Consider the following 21,977-nt stretch of genomic DNA (forward strand, 5'->3'; position numbering starts at 1 on the left):
CGTAGCTTGTGTTTGATGACTGACTACATATAAGAGTGGATCAGTCGGAACCGTTGTCAAAGAACCATCTTGCTCGCGAATCCGGGCAGACGGTACTGCTTCGGCGGAACTCCACGTTCCGGATCTACGCCTACAATCAACCCGCTCGCATCCGATGCAAACGCTGCCCATCTTCCAACTCGATCTCCATAGCGATCATTCAACACTTCCATCACGCTCGCCCGGTCCAATCTGCTCCCGTTGGCGTGAGAGGAAGGGTTATTCGAGAAAGAGTGGAGGGTGACTGCATCTTGGCGAGTAAGAGGTTGTGAGGTGATCAGGAGGTGGAAGTCGGCCTGGGCTGGGAGGATGGGGGAAAGAGCTGGCATGATATGTCCTGCCGATGCGAAGATGGATGGACATGGATTCTTGATGGGGGCTTGCGTGTGCTGCGGCGAGTCGGTGGCTGATGGAGGGGGTTTCGGGACGGTGGTCACGGCGTTGACGAGGACGGTGATGAGTTTGTGCGTCCTGGTGAGCTGCGACAGAGAGCGAAGGAAGGACGTCAAGAGAGCGGAAGCTAGTACTGTTAGCCGTTTTGTTACGTTGGCCAAGGTTCGTGGGGCGTACCTTGGGCGTAGTTGGTTTTCATCATAGGGCTGACGGCGTGGGTGATGTTATCAACGACGATCATGCCAACTCTCCCATCTTCTGCTTCTTCTTTCCTCCCATTGCCATCTTCCGGCATCTCCTCTGTTCTCTCGTCTTCAGTTGGCTCTTCATCCTGATCGAGTAACATTGCGTCGTCGTCGTCTTCCGATTCATCCTCGCTGTCAGGAATGGTGCTCCGGATGCGTTGTGGTTTACGAGTTTCCTGGTCCTTTGCCGGAACTTGTTCTTTGGGGCGTGCAGGCTCTTGCAAAGGATTTTCTTGTCGACTTTCCTGATGATGGCGCTGGTTCTCAAGTGTTTCTCGCACCTCGGATACTGCTTCTATCATGCCCAGAAAATCGAAAACTCGCATGATCTTCACCTTTCCAAGAGTTTCTTCGGCGACAGCTTCTTGGTCTTCTGCTGCAGGACTCGGATCGGCTCGAATTCTTGATAAAATGCTGTTGTAGAGCCTGAGGACGTCAAAGGTGCCGGTCGTGTCTATGACGACGGCTTGGTTTGCGGGCTGACTCAGCAAGTGCGTGGTCAAAAAAGCAAACGCAAGCTGGGGAGGTCAGAAACGTGAGATGCCTCGGAGGATGTGAAGCAGACTGACCGCCGTCTTGCCGATGCCTTTTTCCCCGCTGATGCATGCTACACCTCCGACCCCGAGGTCAAGGCCTCCTCTGAGAGCGTCGTCGATTTCGCGGGTGCCGCAACCCGTCCGCGGCAATTGCCCGCCGCCCTCTTCAGGGATTTGCGCAAGCAACGAGGAGGCCAGGATTGGCTGGATGGTGCTCAGCATGTCCATCCCTGTCTCCAGCACTTCATCCGCGCTCTTGGTGGTCTTGGCAGGGTTGGTAAGTGGGCGAGGTCATGGTCAGAGTGTCGGCACTGATCGGCTACCCGGAGCGATTTAGGCTGCCGCGCTAGTCAACCCACTGCTTAGCCGCCCGCGTCCACTTTTCTGATCGACGCGTCGGCTACTGACCGTCAACAACTCTCTCATCACCCCGTCGTCCTCACCGCGCATCAATCACTTTGGTGCCAACATGAGTGATTCAACCGCACGCCTTTCTCTCTACTCCAGTGAAGAGACAATGAACCTGTCTCCTGCATTTGCCCACAAGACCCGAACCGGCAACACTCAAGAGCTCCGGTTTGCGCTTTTCCGTGACCAAAACTGCTCAACTTATGAAAAAAGCGATTCCACAGTCATCTCATATGTCGGAGCCATCTCGTAAATTGGAGGCACTCTCCCACACTCTTTCGTCTGCGCTTCGCTGTCATATCCATCCTTCTCAGCCTACAACCTCGCACACAGTCAGCCCTTCATCATCAAGCACAGAAAAAACAAAGAGATGCAACATACCGAACCATCGCCCTCGCCGCCCCCACTCATCCCAACAGGGCCGCCGCCAAGTTGAAGCCGTGGGTCTGTGTGTCACACTGTGTCAGTTAACAAAGCTTCGTTGGCGGGTAAAGCGGGAGGACCCGGGGCTTACAGTGTGTAGGTTCTCTTGTAGAGCTCTGGCCGCGTTGCTGTGACTTCGATCTTGTCCGAGGAGAAGGATGGTCGGAGCCCTCTTTCGCCGAAGGAACGTGGTATTAAAATAAGCTTCTCCAGCAGATCGGGTCACCAACGTTCCCGGAACACGAGTGCGATTGGAACCGGCAATGCTATCAATATCTTCCGCGACATGGACCTCGGTCTTTACACGGGACGATGCAACTTTTACGATCCGCAAGCGGAGACGAACTAGATGTACTACTGTCTGGTTCATCTGGTGCTATAACCTCGACAAGAGCTTCTCCATGAACCTCGGCCGCCGAACGTCTCTTTTGCATACCGATCTCATCAAGCCCACCGAGTCGATTTGGAACGAATACCCTGTCAATCTCATGACCATCTACCTGGAGCCATCACGCACTTAGTCTGTCCGCGTATCGGACTTCACGCATAAATCAAGGGACGAAGACACTTTCGAGCATTCACACAAGTCAGCACGCGTTTGTCGTGCCGTCGTCGGCGGGCGGGTCGGGTCGGGTCCGGGTGGAGGTGGTGGACCCGGTGGTATGTACGTATGCGATGCGCTACTCCCTGCCGCCGCCGGAGGCAATCGAGGGGTAGTACGATGGCCCGTTTTTGGAGCTGTTTTTTTGACGTGCAGCCGAGTTTGGGTTGGCTGGATGTGGTAGATTTGGGTGGGGTTATGGTGATGGGTGGGGAGAGGAAAGATAGATTGTTGGAGTGTGGTGGTTGGGGTTTGGTGGAGGGGAGAAAGAGTGAGGTAGCTGCCGGTGGGCTGGTCATTGCTGGTGGATGGAGGTGAGAGCGGTGGTGGCTCGTTCATGAGAGGTTGGTATTCTGGCGGTCTTTGGCTTGATGCGTTGCGAGACACCACCTTCTTTTCTTGTTTCTCTTTTGCTTTCGCACTTTCGTATCTATATCCTTTGTCTTGTTGTTATGAGCTTTGCGGTGATTCCCGCTCCCTGTCCCCTCCTTCCATCTCGCGACGAAGTTCTCAACACCATCTCCCCCTACAATTCCTCCGCCTGATTCGCAAGAATGAGCTGCTGGAACACGGCCTAGGCCATCCTGAGGTGACTTTTGGACCTGTCACTATATAAGCCCGAACCGCGTCCTTTTCCGCCACGGATAGCTCAGTTGGTAGAGCGGCTTCTGGCGTATTAAGTAAGGCCTGCGCATAGAGTGTACTGGTTTAATAGCGGCCGGAGGAAGGTCCTGAGTTAAGTCTCGGTCGGTCCTATCCTTCTCTTTTGTCCTTTTCTTTTTTACCCACCGTCCATATCACTCTCAAACTGGACTCGACTCGTCAGACGACTAACTACTAGATGACATGCACGTGTCAAGCTCCTGCAACGGTTTCCACCAACCAACCACCCCATCGGAGACCGTCCCATTCCCTCTCCCTACAAATACTCACAAACCCTCAACCCCTCCCCCTCCACCGCATCCGTCCGTATCCCAAACGGAATGCACTCCTCCCTCCCAACCGCATGCCCGTACGCCTTGTCCGCGTAAACTACATACACGCCGTCCGCCGGGTCATTCCCCGTCGGACAAGCCAGCCAGCCGGCGTCCTCGTAGTACAGCTGCGAGATGTCGTCGCCCGCGACGCGCGAGAACTCGTCCGCGATGTGGTCGAACGTCAGCGCCTTGTACAGCGGGCCCAGGTACGAGAAGATGCCGCCGGCGGCGCCGGAGATGTCGAGGAAGGCTGGGCGGGGGGGGGGTGTCGTCAGTCAGTCATCAGTCATCGCCGATGTCGGACGGACAGATGCACACGTCTCGAACCGATTTCAAGAGAGAAATGGAAGGGGAGGGGAGGGGAGGGGAGGGGAAAAGGGGTTGTATTGCATTGCATTGCCAGAAGAAGGGAAAGCGCGCGCGCCGACTTACTCTGCTGCGTATCCTCCCTGCCGTCGCCGTAGGTGCTCAGCGCGCCGCCGTCGGCCGTGGGGCCGTCGAGGATGGGCTCGACGTCGCCGCAGGTGGAGTTGGTGGGCTTGTTGATGTAGAAGTAGCCGCCGGAGGCCTTGACGGGGCTGTAGTGGATGGCCGGTTGGTCGGGGGCGAGGACGGTCATTTTGAAGGGGCCGGTGGGCGGGAAGCGCGGGTCGACGGCAATGGCGCGGCCGACGAGACGGCTGGCGGTGAGGATGAGGGCGGAGGCGAGGGCGGGGGTGGGCTTCATTTTTTTTGCTTCTTCTTCTTCTTCTTCTTCTTGTTTTCTTTTTTTGGGTGGGGGAGTGTAGGTGTTTAGAGGTGCTTGGGTGGTGGAGGTGGTGTGGGTTGGATGGTTGCTGTTATTGCCGTTGAGCACGGGAAGTACACAGATGCAGGAGAGTCTCGGTATATATAGAGCATGTCAGCGGACTGGAGGCGACGTGGCTGGCGAGGCGGGCGGAGATGATCAGATGCTTGAACGTCATGACAAGGTTGGCGCAGCTCGTATAATTTGCTTGGCCTGCGTAGATCGCGACGCTCCCCCGCATGCAAGCCACCACTTTTGTGGAGACAAGACAGTTTACTTCGTACTTACAGGTGACACATGAACAGCTAACAGACACGCCATATCGCCGGCTTTTCTCGCCACATCCCTAAACCCGTGTCATAGCTGAGTATCGTGACTTTTCTAGTAGTTCCTTTTGGCTGTGTTGAAATGCCTTACATCTCATCGGTCTGCCGAAAGACTTCGGCTCTGACGATGCGGCGAAGAAGGCTGCATAGTAAGATGGATAGATTAATGACGTATAGCGTCACACGTATGGATATGCGCCAAGGAAGTAAATATAGAACTCCTCTAGCTGCAAGGGGCCAGGTGCAGGGTAACACTCCAATCAATAGAAAACGTCGACTTTGAGGTCCGTCTTCTTCTTCGAAGCTTCCTCGTGAACTTCGATCCAGCAGTAAGAAGTCTGTTAAGTGGTGATCGTTTCCGAGAGCAGAGCGTACCGCAAGTAAAGCGCCATGCAGATTCCCGCTTGGAAGGCACCCGACGTTCGCTGCAACCATCACATCGTAACATTCTATGCACTTCCTTGACTATGGAGAGAGGTCGCCTCGGAGATGATGGGCAGACTTTCAAGAACAGGCCGCGGCGACCAGCCCAAGGTATGCGCCTGTTGCGGCGATGACTACATGTTTTGCTGGGCGCTGGAGAGCGAGGTTGCTCCCGTTTGGAACTGCATAAACATGAACATGCCACAAACTACCACGATCAGACATCGGCGAGCGTGTCGCATACAATGGAAGGAAAGGGCTGCCATCCTGCTAGAGAGTTGTTGAGTTTCATCTTCGGTGGGATGGTTTGTCAGGAGCGACGGCGATGGTAGCCGGATGGAGTGTCACGGGATAAAAGTGACGTTCTCGTACCACATCCCAGCAACCGTGGTACTAACTAGAGTGTTAGACAGTTGAGAGATGTTCCCAAAAAAAAAATAAAACCACCAATCCGTGAATCTTTCAATTTCGATAGCCTAAACGGGTACTTTAAAATTTCCTAACTAACATCTAACCCACAAGAAAATCATCATCCTTTTTTGTTTTTTTTTTGTTTTTGATCCTCGGCAGAAGCCTCTAACATCATCACCTCCATAGCCTCAAGGCCACCTATTGTCCAGCTCGACCTTTTCGACCCCCTCCCCCATAACCACCCCAACGACACCATCCGCAAAAGTTCGACGGTGACTGGGCGAACGTGCTGGCGCAAGCGATGATCCCCCCGCCCTCGCCACTCATCAGTCACCGTCAAATCCGTTTTGGAAGGCGCCATTATTAGGTATTCAAGCCGTTGTGCTTTGCTGGGGCGCCGCGCTAGACGACTCGACGGGCTTCCCGCTGGACTTGGTGGGCTTCGCGCTAAACTTGGCGGGCTTCTCGCTGGACTTGGTGGGCTTCGCGCTGGACGTGACGGGCTTCCCGCTGGCCGACTTGGCGGGCTTAGCTGCTGCTGCCCCGCTGGACTTGGAGGGCTTGGCCTTGGACGCACTCTGCTTCTCTTTGTTCTTGCGCTTCAGGTATTCGCATTTCTCGGGGTTGCGGGCCAATGTTCCGTCTTTCAGGCGCGTCCCGTACTCGTTGCAATCGTTCGGCAGCTGCCTACATCACGGCGTCGTACGTGTCAGCATTTTTTTTTCTCTTCTTTTTTTTCCCTCTCTCTCTCTCTCTCTCTCTCTCTCTCTCTCTCTCTCTCTCTTCAGGAAGCGAGGGGAGGAGGGAGGAGGGATAGCTTTGGGTGTATTTACTTGCGTGGGTGGCGTGCCGCACCGCGTGACGGTGTGTCATTCGTGCCAGGAACAGGGGTTGCAAGCGACTTGACATCTTGCGCAGGGAAGGCGACGGTGGATGTAGCCAGGAGCCCGGCGATGACGAGGAAAGAGGAGAGCTTCATGGCTGCTAGTAGGTGATTGCAGTTGTGGAGTGGTGATTGTAGAGATGGCCGTCGTTGAGAGGCGGGATCAGGGACTATTTCTATGCCTTTTGGGCACACGTGTTGGAGGACGAACCGGTTGGGTTGTCCCAACGCAAGGCAGACAAGGCCTATGTTTACTTACTCTTCTTGGATTTTAGATTGACGCTTGGTCGAAAGTGTTGAGAGCGGGTGGTTGTGATGGTAAGCTGCGAACCATGGATGTCCTACACGTTTCCCGGCAAATTTATCGATACTAACGCGACTAAGGATGTCACGTTGGTCGATGCACGCCTATCTTAGATCAATACGGCATAGGAGAAACCTTCTATTAGACAGGGCAAATACGAAGAACATCCGCCTTAGAGTCTGATTTGTAGAGAGGGCCTATACACCCACCTACACTGGAACCTGGGCAGGTAATACTAGTGCGAAATTACAACACCTTCGGCTTCAGGTTACCACCCTCCCGCTTGAGATATGCTTCAACTTGCTTGAGATGACTTTCAGTATTTCTCGGAAGGCTCTGTGTCATGTAAAGGCAGAAAGGAGGGGGAAAAAATGAAGCTCTTCGTCTCTGATACGTGTCACGCTAAACATCTGCAATAATGCTGATACTATTGGTTTTAGTATCCCCCAACGTCCCATCAACCACACCTGCAACGAGAAAGTTATTCAAGTTGAGCCCGTACCGGTAGTCCCGCCAGACTGCAGGCAAAAAAACAAAAAAGGAAAAGGAAAGTGTTGATCGAATCCCTTGGTAATAGCAAGTCAGCCGAACCCACACTCACCCACATTGCGTGCTGGACGGCGGGGGAAGGAAGAGACCGCTCGGGTTCTCACGACCAAAAAATTCCCGAGCAGTGGTGGCAGCGAACAATTAGAGCGGGGGGTTCATACAACGCAGAAGGAGGGTGATAGTTCCGTATATGAAGCTTCGGCCAGCTGATTCGAAAGGGGGGGCAAGTGACCGCCCGGGCCTGCAGGTCGATCGGGCTGTTGGGAGGGTACACGCTGGCTCCCCCTTCATCCTCAGCAGAGTGGGGAGCAATAGTCACTACTATCACTACCAACAGGTACGGCACCCGGCACAACAGCGATCACGCAAAAGCGAAACTAAAAAAGACCGGGAAGGATCGATCACTTGCCAGAGAAGAGAGAAATGATGCACGCGGCACGTTCTCCCTGCATTTCTCTTCCACAAGGTCTAAAACCGGGTGTAGGCTTACCCGGCTTTTTTCTTTGCCTCCTTTTGCACCAGAACAACTTCGGTATTCTTCGCACTGAACATACGCCATGGAGTCACGGACCTACGAGATCTCGACTTTGCTGTTGCAAAATAACCCAAGTTCACCTTTGTCTCAATCTCCTCTGCTCTTTCTCGGGCAGCCCAACACCCATCCAAAACACCTCAACATACGCACCACCAGACAGAACAGCTCATGAGCAGCATCAGCATCAAATCTCATTACTCATTATTTACCCGCCCTCTCTTCCATCTTCCTTCTGCCCATCTCCATCATCATCATCATTAAGTTTTAAAAAAAAAGATTCCACCACCACCCCCAAAAACCAATCAATTAGACATCCAACACCCCACTCAACGGCAGTTTCCTCGAACTGCTACCCACGAAAACCTCCTTCTCAAACTCGCTGATGGCCCAATTCTGACTCACGACATCCCAATTGCTCAGATCCCTCCTCGTCACATCGACGCCAAACCTCACGCTCTGACCGGGCTGGATCGTGTACCTCTCGAAACCTCTGAGCTGCACCTTCGGGTCCTCCGGTCCACCCAGCGACACGTACAGCTGGGGGACTTCATCGCCCTCGACGTCACCGGTGTTCGTGACGGTGGCGGTGACGGTGAACAAAACATCGTACAGGGCGGGGTTGCCGCCGGGCGCGCCGCCGGCCGGGATCTTGGCCTGAGAGGAGCCGTCGAGGGCGCCGGCCGGGATGTACGTGTCGTTGGGGGCGCCGTATTCCGATTCCGAGTCGCCGTTGGCCGTGGCCGGATCGGTGGAGTTGAGGTAGGGGTACAGGTAGAGCGGGATGGGGGAGATGTCGTCGGGGAACTGGTAGTCGCCAAGGTCGGTGCTGTAGTTGCCGAGGACGGGGGCGGCGGTGGTGTTGCCGGTGGTGGGGGTGTAGTCGGCGACGGTGTGCTTGACGATTTGCAGGTCCGAGTAGTCGAAGGTGGTGTAGGAGAGGCCGAAACCGAACTCGTACGTGGGGGTGATGTTGTGCTTGTCGAAGCTGCGGTAGTCGATGAAGACGCCCTCGTTGAAGTCGTCCTGCGGTGCGTCGGCGCCGTTGTTGGGCTCGTACAGCAGCTCCGTGCCGTAGTCCTCGCGCTTGGCACCGATGGTGAAGGGCAGCTTGGCGCCGGGGTTGACGCGGCCGTAGAGGACGTCAGCGAGAGCGTTGCCGGACTGCTCGCCAGGGAGACCGGCCCAGATGATGGCGGTGACGTTGGGGTTGTCGTTGAAGGCGCCGAGCTCGACAGGGCCGACGCTGTGGATGACGACGATGACGTTGTCGTTGACCGACGTCACGTTGGCAATCAAGGCCTCGCCGTCATGCCAGACGGTCAGGTTTTTGCGGTCGCCGACGTTGCCGTCGAAGTCGATGAAGCCCTCACCACTGTCGGAGTTGACGAAGACGAGAGCGTGGCTGGCCTGCTTGGCAACCGCGTTGACTCTGTCGTAGTTCCAGTCGTCGGTGACCCAGTCAATGACGCCGTTGTTGGCATAGACCTCGTTCTGAATGGCAGTCAGGGGTGAGATCAGATAGGGGTAGTTTGCAGTTCCGGAACCCCAGCCCATGGCGAGAGTGCCGTTGGTACAGCCGTGGTTATCGCAGCCATTGGGGCCATTCGGCGAGTCACCGGCGTCACTGCCGAAGACGCCGACAAACTTCTCCTTGCCAGTCAGAGGGAGAGTGCCGTTGGCATTCTTCAGGAGCACGGTCGACTTGGCAGCAGCCTCACGGATGTTCTTGAAATGGTCGGCGCGAACGTTGACGTGCTGGTTGACGACGCCCCAGTTGGCATCAGCGATTGCGTTTTGGTATCCTTCGGTGTCGAGCGTCCAAGAGTTGAAGTTGGTGGGAATGTAGTTCTTGTCGCGGCCGGCAAAGAAGTAAGCGGCGAGGATACGGGTGGCAGCATCATCGAGACGCCACTCGGGGATGGTGCCGTTGACGACGGCAAGCGTCATGTTGGCGCCCCAGAAAGCATTACCGGTGCTGAAGAGGGTGTCACCGGGCATAGCCATATCCAGACCAGCGAGGGCAGAGCCCACGCCCGAGTGCTGAGCCTGCCAATCGCTCATGATGAAGCCCTGGAAGCCAAGCTCGCCCTTGAGGAGGTAGTTGAGCGTGTGCGAGTTCTGGCAGCCGTAGCTGTTGTTGATCTGGTTGTAGCTGCACATGATGGCGCCAGTGCCAGCCCTGACGGCGTCGGCAAAGGGCCAAAGGTACAGCTCGTGCATTGTCTTGTCGTCGATGTTGGAAGAGATGGACTCGGTGATGTTGACGCCGAAGCCCTGCGACTCAGGGGCCTGGCGGAAGTGCTCCTGCTCGTTGAGGATGTAGTGCTTGGTGCAAGCGATGACGCCGGCATCCTGGATTCCCTTGACCGTCTCTCCAACAGCAATTCCAGACAGAACAGGGTCGGGACTGAAGCCTTCCCAGTTACGGCCGCCGGTGGGAGTGCGTCCCAGGGGACCAACGACGGGGCCAAGAAGCACGTCGATGCCCTTTCCAGCAAACTCAGCACCCATGTCATATCCGCGCTTGTACCAGAGTCTGCGATCGAACGAAGCAGCGATGGTGCCGCCAGAAGTGAATGCGGAGTTGTGGTCGGCTATGGAGGGTTAGCCAGCGAACAGGGAGGCTGGATGAATGGTTGACGTACTGAAGCGGATGCCAGTGGGCGAGTCCTGCATGCACAGAGAGTGCAGCCCCAGACGGGGGACAGGACCGACGTTTCCGACGCAAGGACCGCTCTCCCAGCTGGTGAATAGTCAGCAGGTGTTGCTCGGTGCATGTCTTTGAGGAGCATATCGACTCACCCGGTGCCGGTCGTGAGGTTGACCTTCTCGAGCAGAGTCATCTGCTTGACGAAGTCCTGGGCCTTTGCGTAGGCCTCTGTCCAACCACCAGAGCCATCCATCCACGGCGAGGGGTAGAATGGTGGCGAGGTGGCGCCCCAGAGAGCATCGTCGGGGTTCGAGTTGTTCAGGGCCTGTTTGTGGTTGATCAGTGAGGCGGCTCTTGGCGCAACTTGGAGGATTGGTTGCAAGGTGCTCTGTAAGGGTTTACAATGGCAATTCCTATGACTACAGCCAGGCTTGCCGCGATGATGCCAAGGGTGATGCAATTGAAGTGCTTTGGAGCCTTCCTCCAGCGCATCGCCGAACCCAAAGAAACCAAGCGCTCGGACAGCGGACGCTCAGCAGGAGGCAAACCATCTGACGGCGGCTGCGTACTGGCAGAGCGAGGCTGGCGCAGTCGATGCTGCTGGTCGGGACGTCTTCCATGCTGAGGTACAGGGGGCATGGAAATGTGGTGGGTTGTTTTCAGGGTGGTTTTCAGGGTGGCGAATGGAAGCAGTGGTGGTGGAGGAGCAGTAGCAAGAAAAGACGATGACTAGTGCCACGTACCTGGGAGGCGACTAACGGCGCGACCGCGAGAGCAGCGGTGGCCGTGGTGAAGCGCATGGTCACAGTCTACACGCACTTTCGGGCGGCAATTGAGCTGTGCTTGAATTGAATGGGAGGCAGCCCTGGAGAAGTCGACAGTGCAGCGGACATGGCGGCTTTATTTAAGGCAGTCGCGGACAGGCGGGCAGGCGGGATGCAACATGACTTCAGAAGCGACCGGGGTAGCTAAGCTCCGTAGGCGGGGAACCTTACCTAGCTAGCACCGCGCCCGCTGGGGCAAATGTTCCTGCTGATCCTGCCGGCAGCCAAGCTCCAAGCCGCCGCTGCCAGCTGCTGCCAACTGCTGCCTTCTCCCCATGCGGCCAGGTGCATCGGTGGCCAGCCGCCGGACATGTCCCGTCCGCAACCTAGCTGCGCGCCGGACGAGAGAATGCCATGTCCCAGCCTCATGAAACGGATTGACGCCCCTCCCCAGCCTTACCCGCACCCAGCCCAGATCTCGCGTGTGGGCGCAATGGCAGCGCGACGACAAGTCATTATTGCCGGGCCGGCGGCTGCGCTGGCCCTGGGCGACAACAGTGCTCTGGTGCCACGGCCGGCCAAGACGCAGCGGCGGCTCTCGCGCGGGCTGCAGGCTGGTGATGCACAGACTGGAAGCAGAAATAAAGCCGCACTCGGCCTCCACACGCCCCAGAGATGGCCGGCTAAAGGCCGGCGGTGGCGCGCGGAAAACTCTGGGGGTGGGAGGCCTCATCACCGGCCTGGCAACGTCGTCACCCGTCAAGCCTCTCCGAACCGCCACCAAAACGCCCGTCAGCCGCCGGGCGTCCTTTCGCAATGCGGGGTTCTGGCGTTGCAGGCGGAGGTCGCATCTGCGCGGGTGAGGCGAGGTGAGGTGATGATGGATTATTGTTCCGCACACCGCGCCTTGGGCTTGCACCTTGCACCCCATTAGCATTCCCACACCCCCGGTCCCCGGATTCGATGCCGGCCCATGCCCGCTCTCGCCCGCTCTCGCTCGCTTGTTTGCTCCCCGCGCGAGAATCCACCCGCCCCGTGCCCACTGCCCACGCCCCATGTCGTCGAGCAGCCAGCCTGAGAGGAGCCGCCGCCGCCGGTGACCGCATTATCGAACGCCCCTCATCCCATCTCACCCCAACGAGCGTAATCCTTCTGCATGCCCCGATACGAACTTGGTGCTGCCCACCGCCAGTCGCCCGCCTAAGGTTCCCTCGCTTTTGCCGAGCCCCATCGTCGTGCCATTCCGCCGCCCCCCCGCGTCGTCCCTGATCTCTTCCGCACTGTAGGTAGTAGTAGCGCCGCCTTCTCGGTCCGGCCTCCGGAAAGAAACGCCACAGTCCGCCCGCGTCAACTGCCGTACACCTGGCATAGCGCCCTTGGCAATCGATCCTCCTCCTCCCGTCTCCGTGGAAAACCTGCCCAAATGAGTTACAGCATGAATACTAACTGCACCCTGACTCGTCGCGCCCAGAGCGAAAGTTAAAAAAAAAAAAGAAGAGAGAAGGGATCCCTTGCAAGTCTCAGGGTAAACCGATCCCGGAGGAGGGAGGATAGGAGAGGAAAAAAGAAGCGCCTCGCCTCTCGCCTCTCGCCTTGATTGCTCCCCTTCTCTCTCTCCGCCCTTGTTTCCCGCGCCAAGTCGTCCCGTAAAAGTGGCTGTAAGTAAGGTACCCGACTATCATCATCACGGCATCATATGCTCGCTCGCCGCCCGCGTGCGCAACTTCTCACTCATCAAAACTCCGAGCTTCGCCCCCCGGCTTATTACTCATGAGATTTTTCATTTATCCTCACCTTCAGCCCGGCGTGATACGAGGTTTTCTCATCAAGCTCTCCCGCGCGATGCATGATGCACTGTACGGATATTTATCGGTCAACGGAACCGGTGGGGAATCTTGCGGCTGTTGTGGCGCCACCACCCTCCTCCCCACCATCTCCTTCACATCTACCGGCACATACGCGGGATGTGCCGTCTTCCCCCGTCTGATCGGGCGATTCGCTAACCGGCAGACGGCAAAGGCGGAAAGGTAAAGGGCCACCACGGCGGATTGTAGAATATCTCGATGAGCCTCTCTCCCCTGCACATCGGTCTCTGCACAGAGCCGTTGCCTCCCTCCCTCCCTCCCTCCTCCTACCTCATGTCCAGATGTGTTATCACCTCGATCATCCACGTGGCGTAGTGCCGCATCTTTCATCGGGGCACGGGAAAGAAGTACGATGACATCTTCCGCAACCCACCGTGCCGCGGTTGTCCATGAACTGGCCATTTCAAGTGCTTTACAGCCCGCAGAGACTATGTACGTACAAGAGGTAGGACTAGGTATGACCAGGCCATCTATCCGGGGTGGTTGCTTTTTGCGGCTCTGTGTCCTTCAACAGCGGGGTGGTCGCCGTCTCGTTTTCTTTTCCGGCCTTCACCATCGCCCGAAGAAGACTTTAATCCGAGATGAGAGCCGTCACCAACCTTGCCAATGTAGATACCGTTGTAGAAGATTTTAGAATCTTCCAATGACTGTTTCATTTCTCGCAAGCGTTCTAGCTCCTTGATGGAATCCTCAAGAAAAGTTGGCCAATGCGGAACCCTGAAAGCCGCGTGCATTTTCCTCTCCATTCCATCACTCCACACCAGCTGCACGGCGCGAGAATATTCATTTCTGATTTTTGGGTCGAAACGTAGCATCAGCCATTGCTCTTTTGTGAGCAGTTTGATCTCGCGCTGCCAGACTAGATGTTGTATCATCCGGGAATTGCCCATCTTAACGGCGACAAAGAGTGGCGTTTCACCAGATTCATTCTGAAGATTGATGTCAAACCCGCAGCGCTCGGTTAAGAAGCGAAAGGTCTCCACCATGCCTCGAGCTGTAATGGTATGTAGAGGGTTTGGGATATGACTAAGAAGTCCCTTTATCAATGTTTCTTGTGTGTTCGTGAGCCTGTAGAATGTCCCAGATCTATCCAGGTCTTCAAGCGCTCGTATGATGTGAGCGCCATGAGAGATGAGTGAGTTGCACAGGCTTTCATGTCTGCCAAGCATGATCGCATTTGTCAGAGGGCTCTGCAAGTCGCCGTCTACCGTGTTTGGCTCGGCCCCGAGATCAAGCAACCAATTGCATGTATCCACTTGTTCATGCTTGATCGCCACGGATAGAAGGGTATACTTTCTCTTTTGCCACCGAGCACACCCGTTGGGGTTCATTCCATGCTCATGCGACATCGAAAGAACTTCTTGAAGTCCGTTTGCAGCAGCGATATGAGCCGCGGGCCAGGGACGTGCCACTAGCTCACTCCTGATGATATGAGGGAATCGTGAAAGGAGCTTGATCGCGAAGGATTCTTGTCTAGCCACAAGAGCCATCACCAAAGGGCTGTAGCCATGCGAGTCTTTTGCCTGGGGTTCGATATCTCGGGCTCGCTCGAACATAAGGTCCAGAATCTCCGTTTTCCCGAGCACCGCAGCCAGATGCAACAACCGTGAGCCTTTTCTCGGCCAATCGAGAGGCTCAAGGAATTCAAGTTTTAAGGTTTTCGGTATCATTAGCTGATGATATCTTACGCCCCAATACTTCTTATACGCAAGTGGCATACATAAAGTGGCCCATCTATCGATTATGGACCCTTCGAATGGCCAGTGAAAAATTTCGAGCAAGTCTCCCGAAACAACTTCAGCCATCCCGATCCGTTGAAGATGGTATGGTACGAAGTGCAACGCATAGTCAAGAAGTGGCTGTGGGTACCACGCAGCACCACCACTGGAAGAGTATGGGGACGGACTCGTCCTCATGATCTCGTCCAGTTGCAGAAACTTGACACAAGACTTCAAAATGTGGTAGTGTCCGCTATCGAAAGGGTCACTGGAAGTGTCTCCATGTAAGTCCCTGAGGCCGGATGCAAGGAGATAGTCCTGGACAGTTTGGTGAATTGGTTGCAGCATGACTTCGCGGCCGTGTGGTCGGAACTCGGCAAGCCCTCGAGATAGGTCTTTGACAACTTCTACGAGATCGTCGTTGTCGCTTGTGAAGTCTCGTCCGAGCATATATTCCCGCACTGACGTAAAAGTCATCTCAGCATCGACTGCCAAGGCGTGCTGGATTTCCGCACGTGTCAGAGGGCGGGGAGAGAGACACATCCATCGAAACAGCTTTAGGGTTTGTCGCCGCTCATCCGGGTCTTCGTTCAGCTCAGGTGCCAAAAGCAGGTTTCGATATAACTCCTCAAGCTCCTTGGGTATGTGCCTGATTGACTCGATGATGTAGTCAAAAGACCTCCGCTTTTTCCTCAGGGATATGGCTCTCTCAATCACCAATCGCGCCCATTGGAATACACCCTGGGCTTTTGATTGGATCTCAGCCTTCAGGACCCTTCTTTCCTCCTCTTTGAAGCCTTGCAGCCGCTCTTTGACAAACTTCTCGATATCAGTCCGATTTTGATCCTCCATGGTGATTGTAATTCCGGCGTTCAATACGAGGATTGGGTAGTGTCTGCACGAGAAGCAGATTTTCAGTACACCACCGTTCTTATGGACAGCATCCAGAATCTTCTCAAACTGGCTGATGAGTTGACAAGCATTCTCCTCTCCGGACTCGTCCAAGGCATCTACGAGTATACACACGTGATGCGTTTTCGAGACTGCCGGGATCACCGCAGCAAAGAAGCGATGAAGTTCGTCAACAGTCCAGGTCCAAGTCCCTTTTTGAGCTTTTTCTTTTTTCTTGAAGCTTGAAGTCAACTCCGAAAGGTGCTTGGAGAAGTGCGGCAGGATTTGGTTGAGTATTGCGCGGTAAAATGCGGATAATGTGTTCAAAAAATTGCCGCTTCTTCCGTTGAAGAAGAACGTTGCCAAAATCTCTCCATCGCTCTTTTGGCTTTCAAAAGATTGAAAGATGTGCTTCATAGCAGTTGATTTGCCTGATCCTGGCTTCCCACGGATCCAGAGGAGTTGTCGAGGATTCTGGGACCAACTACGGAACTTGTCGTGGGAAAATATCCAGTCGCAAGTGCCATCCGCTGTCACGACACCATCGCGGTGCCAGTCTTGTCCCGGAAATGCCAAGGATCGCAAGCACGCTGGCAGTATTCTCAGTACGGAATTCAAAGATGTCAACGATTCCGACTATACTCACCCAAATCATCTCCGCAGACAACGCTGGGACCCATATCGTCGACCTGAAAGCCTGCCTCGCTGTGTAGTTGCTTAATTTGAACAACTGCGGCACGATAATTTGGATCATCTGCGCCGTTGAACTTCACCATATCGGAATGATCACGGTCCATGGGCTGATATTTTGTGCTTCCAATAGTGGCTGAGCCAAAGTCAACAAGCAATTCTTCGGGCCCTTGCATTTTCCAGATATTGCCGACCTGTATCTCTTGTTACTAATATATTTCTGAAGCAGACGGATAAGCTCACCTTGCACGCAGTCCGTGAAAGTTTTGTCTCGTAGAAGCTCGAAATTTGGATCGTTCTTGGTTGGAATGTCCTCGGAAACTCGTCTTGATGGCGCCGCAACAGTGCAGAATTGTTTCCCAGTGTTTCAAGAAGGCCGCGGTTGGGCTGGTCTCCTACCATGGGTACCAAAGATTCTGTCTTCATGCCGAGATTCGGCACTCCGAAGAAGAGAAATCCACGTGTGGCATTCAAGATTGCGCTGTATGTGCCATCCTTCATATGTATGAAGGCCTTGAACAGGGTCAGTACCTTTTTCTTTTGTAGAGTAAAGTACACTTGCGACTGAAAAGGACACTAGGGCACTGACTTCTTTGATGACAAGGCCACCAAGACTGTGTCCAATGAACACAATGGGCCTGCAGCAATGGTTTTCCTGTGGATTTCAAGAATCAGCACCATCTATTTCGTGATCACGCAAACTTACAATTGTTGTAGCCAGTAAATCCACTATTGCTGTGCGTAGACTCAGGCCAAGGTCTGTGAGGTTTTGGACAGAGGTGCTTCCTTGCAATTGTGTGTCATAGCCATATATGAGAACTCGAGCGTTCGGCAGATCTCTCGGTAATCCATCACGGAGCCACATGAAAGGCCCTCCTCGCTGTTTGAAAGAACCGTAGGCGTGACCGTTGAGGCCCGAAAGGGCTATGATGCTATCCGCAATGTCAGTGGATCTGTACACAAAGGTGCGGAAAGTGCAGCATCCGAAGGCAGCGTCCAAAGATGTTCAGTCATGCACTTACTCGCTCGTATATTCAGCCTCATTAACCCCGTGCAATGGCGTAAGCCCATGAAAATGCACATCCAAGCGCAAGCTCAGCAAACCTCCTTCTCCGAGATCCACATCCAGCTGCCACTCGTGCTCGTTACCAGCGAGAGTTGGAATCTTGAGCAGGACATCTCTCGCTCCATGCATGGCCAACGTCGCAACCAGCTCGTCATTCCGGTAGGGGCTCCGCGCGAGCGAGCCGACCTTCACGGAGAAGTCTCCGCCCTGGCTCAATGCCTTTCTCGCCAGATCTGGGATATCCCCGCTCCCATACTTCTTTGGTATACATCTTAGCCTGAACACGGTATCCGGGCGGATTGTGCTGGCCATGCGAGACCCGTCGCGTTGCTCAGCCTTGTCAGTGGTGCGGCGATCTGCGGCTGTTGCAGGTTCCTTCTGGGTTGTTTGTTGCGGCGGCATTTCTGTCGAAGCGGACCGAAGACGCTGTCAGGGCTCTGGCATAATGGATGTGTGCTGACGAAGTTTTTTGGTTGTTGTTGTTATGGGGACGAAGGCCGCCGCTTCCTTGCGATGGGACGGTGAATGCAAGGCAGGCATCAGCCGCCAAGGCGTTGCTTCGGTGGGGCGAACATCCGGCCAATAACGTGTTCGACGGTGTAATGGGTTAGCCAACGAAATTCTGTGGCGGCACTCGTGAAATTTCTTCGGTCATCAACAAGAGGCGACCCAATGTAGCCTCATAATTCGATGACCCATTACACCGTCAAACCCATTACACCGTCAAACACGTTAGTGAGAAGTGTCAGACAATATAAGGCCTTTAACTAGCACTGAAAACAAGTGCGGCGCTGCATCCTCTTCTCAAGTGCGATAAGAAGCCTGTCATATATAATCCCTGTCAGAGATCTAGACTACGTAGATTCAGTATAGTAAAGAGGCCCTCATCCCACACAATCCGATTCCCTGAAGCGCGGATTTCTGTAGGGTTTGCTTTCAACCATGCACCGGCGCTTGCCTTTGCGAGTAACCTTGCCAGCACTACTAAGGTCGTCAGCACAACTTCGCCTACGTATCATAATTGAGCTAAACTCCGACCGCCCCAACAGTCAAAAACAAAGACATTAACATTCATAAACTAGTCGTTAAAAGCTCTAATCTCCAAAAGGCTCCAAACCCCGAGCCTCCTTCCCCCATCCTATCCACGCCACGTCCTCCTAGTCCAAAATCACACCTCTTTACCCCCATCTCCTCCCCGTCTCTCCATCTCTCCCCCTCCTCCCACCAACTCATCCCCTCACAAACCCCACCCCACCCCCGCCACCAACCCCACCACCCCCACTCTTCCCCTTCTCCCCCTTCTCCCCACCACCCGGCTGCATCTGCACATCCAACCTCCCCCTCATCCCCCTCACCACGACGCCGACCCTGCCCCTCCCCCTCCCCTTCCGCCACTCGTCCTCCCTCCACTCGCCGCGCGGCGGGCACAGCAGCAGCAGCGGCAAGTTGCTCGCCTTCCACGCGACGCGCTCGTCGGGGCCCTTCATGCGCGTGAGCACCACGCACGTCGCGAGTATGACGAGCGCGGAGGCGACGACGAAGGCGGGGAGGGCGAGCCAGGGCCAGGAGGTTGTGATGATGGGTTGGGGGGCGAGGGGGTGGCCGGGGATGGGGGTGGATAGGGAATTGAGGGATGTGGTGGTGTTGGGGGAGGAAGTGAGGAGGAGGGAGGTGGTGAGGGCGAAGGAGAGGGCGGAAAAGAAGGTGGAGATGGAGGGGGTTTGCCAGAGGAGGGTGGAGGGGGAGAGGGCGGGGGCGTGGGCGGTGGCGATTTGGAAGGATTCGTTGGTGGAGGAGGGGTCGGTGCGGTTGGTGGCGAGGGTGATGTTGTGGTCGGTGGAGAGGAGGGGGGAGAAGGGGGAGGTGGTGGTGTTGGTGAGGGCGAGGGTGAAGGTCGTGGTGGTGTTGGAGGAGTTGGTGGTGGTGGTGCTGTCGGAGGAGTTCGAGGCCGGTAGGGCGGACGAGTTCGTGGGCTGGAATTCTTGGCAGGTGGACGAGGTCCAGCAGTCGCTGGATGAGGTTGCCGTGAGCTCGACGTCGCGGGGCGTGGCGTTGAGGAGTTTTCCGTTTTTCTGGAGGAGGCGCGGCTGGTTAGTCGTCGTTTTGCTTTCGTAAGGTGAAAGTGGGAGCTCAGTCCCGCCCAGGCAAGTGCTTCATCCCCTGAAGAACAATTTCCCTCACAGAAGACCCAATCGAACCCCGCAAAAGGTAAAGATGTGAAAGGAAAACAAAGATTCAACATACCACCTCAACGTCCTCGTACACTTTGGCACACCAACTGACCGCGCACGCAGTGACATTCCACTTCGGACTCGCCAAGGTACTCGCATCCCACGCTTGCCCCGACGCCTCCTCTCCGACCATCAACTGCGCCACCGCGAACTCGAACAAGCGCGGATCCTTGATGCCGGCCGGATACGCCTCGCTCGCAACGGACCTGACGAGCGTATAGAGCTTGCCGAGGGGGTCCTGGTTGTGCAGCGCATTGCCGGCGGCCGCGCCCGTCAGCGATTGCTCGACGAGGGAGCCGTTCTGCAGGACGAGGGTCAGATTATGGTAGTCAGACAAGGTGTAAGTAAGCTGCGGGCACGTCGCGTTGGCGATGGTTTCGGGAGACAGTTCCGAATAAGAAGTCGAAGAGTTCGAGCAAGTCGGCGTGACGGAGCTCGACACGTCCTCGCAGACGCTGCACAGCCCCAGCGAGCTGAATGCGTCCCAGGTGCAGTTCCCGGTTGGGCAGCCAAAGTCGATTTGTTCTTCGAGGCCCACGAGGGCGCCGAAAATGGTTTTGCGTAAGTTGGCTGCGACGAGCGAATGAAAGGATTAGTCGGGTTTCACTTCACAAGCAACCACTTGGCAGTCTCTTACCGGCGGAAAGGAGCTCGCTGTCCGATTCGATACCCTGGACAGCAGGGAGCCAAGTGCCGTTGATCGCGATCGCACTGTCGAGCGGCGCGATCCGCGACGGAAACGAGAGGATCTGCTGCGCGAAGGGATCCATGGCCAGCGCGACGACCACGACTAATGCAGCCCACGACGCAACCAGCGCATCCGCCCGCAGCCGCAGCAGCAGCTTCACGCACCCGATGGGCCCGCGGCTGGCGCCGTCGAAGAGGTCCAGGTCGGCCAGCGGGCGCGGTTTGTTGTCGGCGGGCTGGAAGTAGAGCCAGCGCAGCTGGCCGATGCACTCGGCCAGGACGGCGAGCATGAGGAAGCGGGAGATGGTGATGAAGGTCGAGACCATGGCATTGGGCGAGATGGACGGCCCCCAGTCGGCCAGCCGCTTGCCGTCGGCGTCGGCGAGGATCCAGATGGCGACGGCGAAGCAGATCAGGCTCACCAGCACGGCTATCAGCTCGCCGATCCAGTACTCGTGCCAGCGGTCCATGAAGTCAATCCACCCGGCTGGCGGCATCCGCTTCGACGACGCGCCCCGGTTGTACTCGGGGTTCTCGGCGATGGACTCGTAGGGCGGGATGTTGGGGTTGCCGTCGAAGTGTTCGACCGCGCGCGACGTCCGCGTCGTGCTCATCGACGTGCGCCCCGACGGCGCCGCCATGGCGTTCATGACGGACGCGCTGGCTTCCTTCAGCGCCGGCGACGTGTCGAACATGCCGTCGCGCTCCGTCGCCATGGAGCTGCGCCGCGGCTCGCCCTGAAGCGTGGAGCCGTCGTCGACGTTGACCGGCCCGTAGCCGTTGCGGTTGTCCATGAGGGGGCGGCGAGGGTGGCAGTGGGCCCGAGATCTACTCTGGCTGAGGTTGGATGGAACTGGCCGCTGGTGGCGCTGCGGGTGGGAGCAGCTTCAAATGCATGGCTCGAGATATAAACAGATCCTCGGCGGCGCAGATGCTGGATCTGGCAGATGGGGACCCATCTTGCGCACGTCCAGTCAGCACCAACCGCGTTTGCCAAGCTGGCCTTGGTCCAATGGCAGTTTATGCCGCGTCAGGGACATGTATGATCTTCACCGCGGACCCAGTAAATTGTGGGGACTGCGAGTTGTTCAACGGTGTCGTGGCGCATGCTTCTGGAAGAGAGCGCTTCGCACTGACAACTCTCCGAATCGTACGTTGACTGCCCGTCGAACAACCGCCCGGCCCCCTCGCGCCGCTCCATCCGCTCACACCTGCAACGGCACCGTCCATTCAGTCACCTGAGACGCCTTATTGTCATTTTTTTTTTTATCGCTCCATTCCTACGACGAACAGTGTCTACCCGTGCTTGTTGCTACTGGTCCGTCGCTCCGTTTTCCTGAAAGGGGGGAGATGCATTCCTCCGGTCAACCTAATTCATACCCCCACCCGACCAGCAGTCCAGAACCCGGTATTGAAAAGAAAAAGTGAATCCGCAACCCAAACTCGCCGATCGCGCCCAGTTTCGCTTGCCCCTCAAAGCGCCGGCGATCTTGACGGGGAACCTGTAGGAGAAATAGTACAGAAAAAGAAGTCAACAGGAATTATTAAAAAGCCGGCCGCCCAGTCTGTCATTTT

The 21,977-nt window shown here is 56.0% G+C and overlaps 6 protein-coding genes across 6 annotated transcripts; all 6 read right to left on the bottom strand.

The window, feature by feature from the left end:
• Positions 1–56: 56 nt before the first annotated feature.
• BKCO1_4100056 (dna repair protein rad51) lies at positions 57–1,441 on the bottom strand (the record flags this gene model as incomplete). The annotated part of the gene is made up of 3 exons (XM_020275819.1): positions 57–559; positions 610–1,195; positions 1,247–1,441. The coding sequence occupies 3 exons, from the start codon at positions 1,439–1,441 to the stop codon at positions 57–59; spliced, it is 1,284 nt and encodes a 427-aa protein (XP_020128323.1).
• A 2,123-nt stretch (positions 1,442–3,564) lies between these two features.
• On the bottom strand, positions 3,565–4,349 carry BKCO1_4100057 (cell wall protein; the record flags this gene model as incomplete). Its single annotated transcript, XM_020275820.1, has 2 exons — positions 3,565–3,872; positions 4,055–4,349. The coding sequence occupies 2 exons, from the start codon at positions 4,347–4,349 to the stop codon at positions 3,565–3,567; spliced, it is 603 nt and encodes a 200-aa protein (XP_020128322.1).
• Positions 4,350–5,940: 1,591 nt separating this feature from the next.
• Positions 5,941–6,548, bottom strand: BKCO1_4100058 (uncharacterized protein; the record flags this gene model as incomplete). The annotated part of the gene is made up of 2 exons (XM_020275821.1): positions 5,941–6,256; positions 6,403–6,548. The coding sequence occupies 2 exons, from the start codon at positions 6,546–6,548 to the stop codon at positions 5,941–5,943; spliced, it is 462 nt and encodes a 153-aa protein (XP_020128331.1).
• A 1,598-nt stretch (positions 6,549–8,146) lies between these two features.
• On the bottom strand, positions 8,147–11,129 carry BKCO1_4100059 (beta-glucosidase; the record flags this gene model as incomplete). Its single annotated transcript, XM_020275822.1, has 4 exons — positions 8,147–10,434; positions 10,486–10,583; positions 10,643–10,815; positions 10,893–11,129. 4 exons carry the CDS (start codon positions 11,127–11,129, stop codon positions 8,147–8,149), a joined length of 2,796 nt encoding a protein of 931 aa, XP_020128330.1.
• Positions 11,130–13,589: 2,460 nt separating this feature from the next.
• Positions 13,590–17,886, bottom strand: BKCO1_4100060 (uncharacterized protein; the record flags this gene model as incomplete). The annotated part of the gene is made up of 6 exons (XM_020275824.1): positions 13,590–16,318; positions 16,375–16,612; positions 16,662–16,931; positions 17,008–17,073; positions 17,125–17,350; positions 17,441–17,886. The coding sequence occupies 6 exons, from the start codon at positions 17,884–17,886 to the stop codon at positions 13,590–13,592; spliced, it is 3,975 nt and encodes a 1,324-aa protein (XP_020128386.1).
• Positions 17,887–18,713: 827 nt separating this feature from the next.
• On the bottom strand, positions 18,714–21,196 carry BKCO1_4100061 (uncharacterized protein; the record flags this gene model as incomplete). The annotated part of the gene is made up of 3 exons (XM_020275825.1): positions 18,714–19,556; positions 19,729–20,285; positions 20,353–21,196. The coding sequence occupies 3 exons, from the start codon at positions 21,194–21,196 to the stop codon at positions 18,714–18,716; spliced, it is 2,244 nt and encodes a 747-aa protein (XP_020128387.1).
• Positions 21,197–21,977: the final 781 nt, after the last annotated feature.

Source organism: Diplodia corticola (genome assembly GCF_001883845.1).
Source record: "Diplodia corticola strain CBS 112549 chromosome Unknown scaffold41, whole genome shotgun sequence".
NCBI lineage: Eukaryota > Fungi > Ascomycota > Dothideomycetes > Botryosphaeriales > Botryosphaeriaceae > Diplodia > Diplodia corticola.